Below are 3,773 nucleotides of genomic sequence, written 5' to 3'. Positions count from 1 at the left end.
CAGAAACACCTTAGAGAAGGAAGGAATGTCTTACTCTGTTGAATGTGTTCGCCATGTCCAGTTTGATGAGAATACCTCGCTCTTTGTGTTGGTGGCTGGAATGGATGATTTCCTGAACCAGTATCACATTGTCCAGGATATGCCTTCTTTTGACAAACCCTCCTTGATTGGGAGAGATGAGTTTTTCCAGCAGAGATTTTATTATATTAACAAGTAGCTTGGTGAGAATTTTGTAGGACGCATTGCAAAGCGAGATTGGTTTGAATCTGTAGAATGTCTCCGGGTTGGCTTATTTGGGAATTAGGGATAGGAAGGTGGAGTTTGTGCTTCCTCCCACTTTTGCTTTTCGAAGTAATCCTTTGATCATTCGGTACAAATCAACCTTGATGATGTCCTAGCATAGAGAAGTGTATTGAGAATCCATCTGGCCCAGGGGCTTTGTCTGGTTCCATCTTCCATATGACATTGCTGATTTCTTCTCCAGTGAATGGCTTCAGAGAGATGCATTGTCCTCCTTGTTAACCTTCCTTGGAACGTGCCTGAGGAAGTCATGTGCTTCCTCATTATCCTCCACACCTTCTTCTTTGAACAATAGCTGAGAGTGAGAGGTTGCCGCCTCTTTAATCAGTGTTGTGCCTTTAAGTACAGTCCCGTCTTGCAAGGAGATTTCAGCAATGTGGTTTCTAGAGAGGCGGGTATGAATTTTCTTATGGAAGAAGGTTGTATTCTTGTCTCCAGACACAAGCCAGAGATTGCGTGACTTGAGCCTCAAATATTCTTCCTCTTCTCTAAATGTCCAGAGGGTGCTGATTTGGCGTTCTTTCTCGCTGTGAATCTCTGCTCTAGTTATGTCTTGAGTCTCCAGGCCCATTTGGAGATCTAGCAGTTGCTTTGTGCTTTCTTTTCTTTGGTTAGTGGGAGAGACTGTGGGCTTTTTTATCCAATGATTCAGGGAAGTTTTGGTGGATTTTATCTTTTTCTCCCAAACATAGCTGGGTGATCCTTGAACTTGAATGGACCAAGCCTTATTCACTGTGTCCAGAAACCCTTCCCTGTTTGCCCATAATGGGCTGAACCGGAAGCAGATTGGTCCTAAGTTTTCTTCATCTTCCATCAGAAGGAGGATGAGTTTATGGTCTGAGTTCCACTTTGGCAGAATTTTCGTGGAAATGATCATCTTCCCGAGGAGGAAGGAACTTTGAAGGGGGAATCTTTCCAGCCTGGCTGAGATGTGCTCCTCCCCTATTCTGTTATTTGTCTAGGTGTATAGCCATTTTTTTTGGCTTGAAGTCCATTAAATCCCATTGTTGAATCAGGTTTTCCACTAAGGGGAGGAAGCAGTCCCTGCTGCTGGTTCATCCTCTTTTTTCCTTTGGGTCAAGGATTAGATTGAAGTCTCCGAAAATAATTATATTATTGAGGGAGTAAGCTTCCAAAAAATTAGTCAGGTTTTGCCAACATTGTTCCTTTTCTACATAGAATACAGGAACATAGAGATTAAAGAGAGCAATGTTTATCTCACTTGGTAGGTGCTGGAGTTTGATGTAAATCCAGTGCTGCGTTTGAAAGGAGATTTCAAGTTGGAATTTGTCAGCCTCCTAGAGAGTGGCTTGTTGAAATATGACAACAAGAATATTCCAATTTAATTTGTCCTTGAATTAATTGTGAATTAAAATCGAATTTAGTCTTAACAGCTACTTGGAAATAATTAATTAATTAATTTTAAATTATTTATTTGGAGAAATTCAAGTTAGAAGTCTTTCTGAAGTCATCCAAGAGTTATCCCTTAAATTAAGGAGATAAGATTGAGTTATTTTTGAGTTGTAATTATTTAACTTATTTTACTAAGTTAAGTCCAGTTAAATTAGTTCCAAACTGTTTGAGGAACTAATAGAGAGTTAACAGTCAGTTGATGCATGCATGCACTCAACTAGTGCTACTCCAGTTAACTGAAGATTCCCTCATCAGAAACTCATGCATGTCTATTCTGAGAAAGACCCAGTTGAGATTAAAGTCAAGGACAATGTACTATCAGTTGCATGTGTTTTCTCAAAGAGAAAACTCATGCATGCAGTCAAGGATTTAATCCTTGAGGATTGCGCAGTTTTGGAGAGGTTTTCCACTTGGTTGAAGGTGAATCATCCACAAGGAACAACACAAGGAAATAGGAGCTTGGAGGGCAGAGAGGAAGGCTGGAGAGAAGCCAAGATTTCTTGTGAGCATCTGTGAGGATTGTACTGAGAGATGGCTAGTTGTGAGAGCTAAGGCTTTGTATAATTCCTATGTATTTCCTCCTATATGATAATATAATAGTGTGGGGTTTTTAACTAAGTCTTTCCCCAAAGTATTGTCATGTGTATTGTGCCATTGATTCTTCTTCTTCTAGTTATATTGTTCAGCTCAATATTTAAGCTTCCACAAATTGATAGTAGAGGTAGGTTATAGTATTCTTCTTTGATTTATATTGCATTATCGGTTAACCCCATCAGACTTTCTACATGGCTAACCCATTGTATGTACCTCTAGCACTTACCGATTTTCCAGCGTTTGTTTTCCATTTTGCTTTACCGAGTTCCAAAAGGGATTCTCCTTCTATTTTAGTCTCTTGGAGCATGAGGATCTCGGGAAGTTCTGACTTTAATAGGCTCTTGACTGCTTCATCTTTTGATGGGTTCCCCAGTCCTCAGCTGTTCCAAGAGACTAATTGCATTATTTACTAGTAGGGGTTGGGGCAACTCCTCTCTTGGGAGGCCTGGTTCTAGTATTTATGCTGATAGACATCTCTATAGTGCCCTGATTACCTTGCATTTTTAGTCTCTCTGCTTCTTCTTCTCTGGCATCTCGATGAGATTTCCTCCCCACTCTTTTCAAGGGCCTCTCAGTTGTTTCATCTTCTGAGGATTCTGATGTCTCAGGTGTCTTCTTTCTTATCATATTTACATAGGAAGGGGAACAAGAGGCACCTTTTTGGGTTTGGACTAATTCCTCTTGCCTTTTTCTTTCTTCCATGTTGTTTTCCTGCTATTCATTCTCTTTATCTGCTGGATCTTGGTGTTCTTCTGGTGTGCTGAGAATATCAAAGGGGTTGGTTGATATGTCTGCTATTGGAGGGACTGAACTTCCTTCTACTTGGGGTTCTGGAGGATCAACCCTCCCAGTGGAAGTGACTTTCACTTTATTCCTGTTTCTCTTCTTGGTTGGTCCTGATATCTGGACCTGAGTCCATTTGTCTCCCTTCTCTTTCTCAACTACATCCTCTGATTTCTTTTTACAATGCTTGGCAAAGTGCCCATAGCTATGACAGTGTCTGCATGTAAATGGTAGTTGCTCGTAATCTAGCACTTGTATGAATGACCAATCAGCCACCATGAGTTTAATGGCTTCAGGGAGACCTTCCTCCAGGTCTACTTCTACAAAAATTGTAGCACAGGAATACTGGTATCTTCTTTCTTCTCGGTCGATGTATTTTCCTAGCTTGTTACCTATGGTTTCCAAGGATTTAGGGTTTCAATAGTGAAGAGGAAGGTGGGGCAGTCTCACATAGACGGGAACAGCCGAGGGCACATCCTGGGTCGGGTTGAAGTCTGGAGTCCATTTGTTTAGATATAGTCCCTGAGTCCCCATGAAATATGGGCCGTTTTTGAATATTAGGTTTTTGTCTTTTTCTGCTTCGAATACAAATACAAAGAAGACTTTGCCAACGAAATTGATTTTTATTCTTTCTTTGACCAGGGGACGCCAGTTCCTTTGAACCCAAGCTTCTACCGCTTTTG

The 3,773-nt window shown here is 40.9% G+C and overlaps 1 protein-coding gene across 1 annotated transcript; it reads right to left on the bottom strand.

The window, feature by feature from the left end:
• Window positions 1–493: 493 nt before the first annotated feature.
• LOC149203776 (uncharacterized) lies at window positions 494–1,177 on the bottom strand. The gene has a single exon (XM_089401983.1). The coding sequence runs from the start codon at window positions 1,175–1,177 to the stop codon at window positions 494–496; it is 684 nt and encodes a 227-aa protein (XP_089258109.1).
• Window positions 1,178–3,773: the final 2,596 nt, after the last annotated feature.

The sequence above is a fragment of the Pinus tabuliformis genome, chromosome 2_1, assembly GCF_031772625.1.
Source record: "Pinus tabuliformis cultivar Carrire ecotype Pingquan chromosome 2_1, CPIR1, whole genome shotgun sequence".
Classification (NCBI taxonomy): domain Eukaryota; kingdom Viridiplantae; phylum Streptophyta; class Pinopsida; order Pinales; family Pinaceae; genus Pinus; species Pinus tabuliformis.
Note: the sequence above shows the minus strand (reverse complement) of the source record. Positions and strands in the feature narration are given on the sequence as shown.

What these genes read in the sequence shown, in the direction of transcription:
- LOC149203776 (XM_089401983.1), bottom strand. Translation starts at nt 1,177, where the DNA reads ATGATCATTTCCACGAAAATTCTGCCAAAGTGGAACTCAGACCATAAA.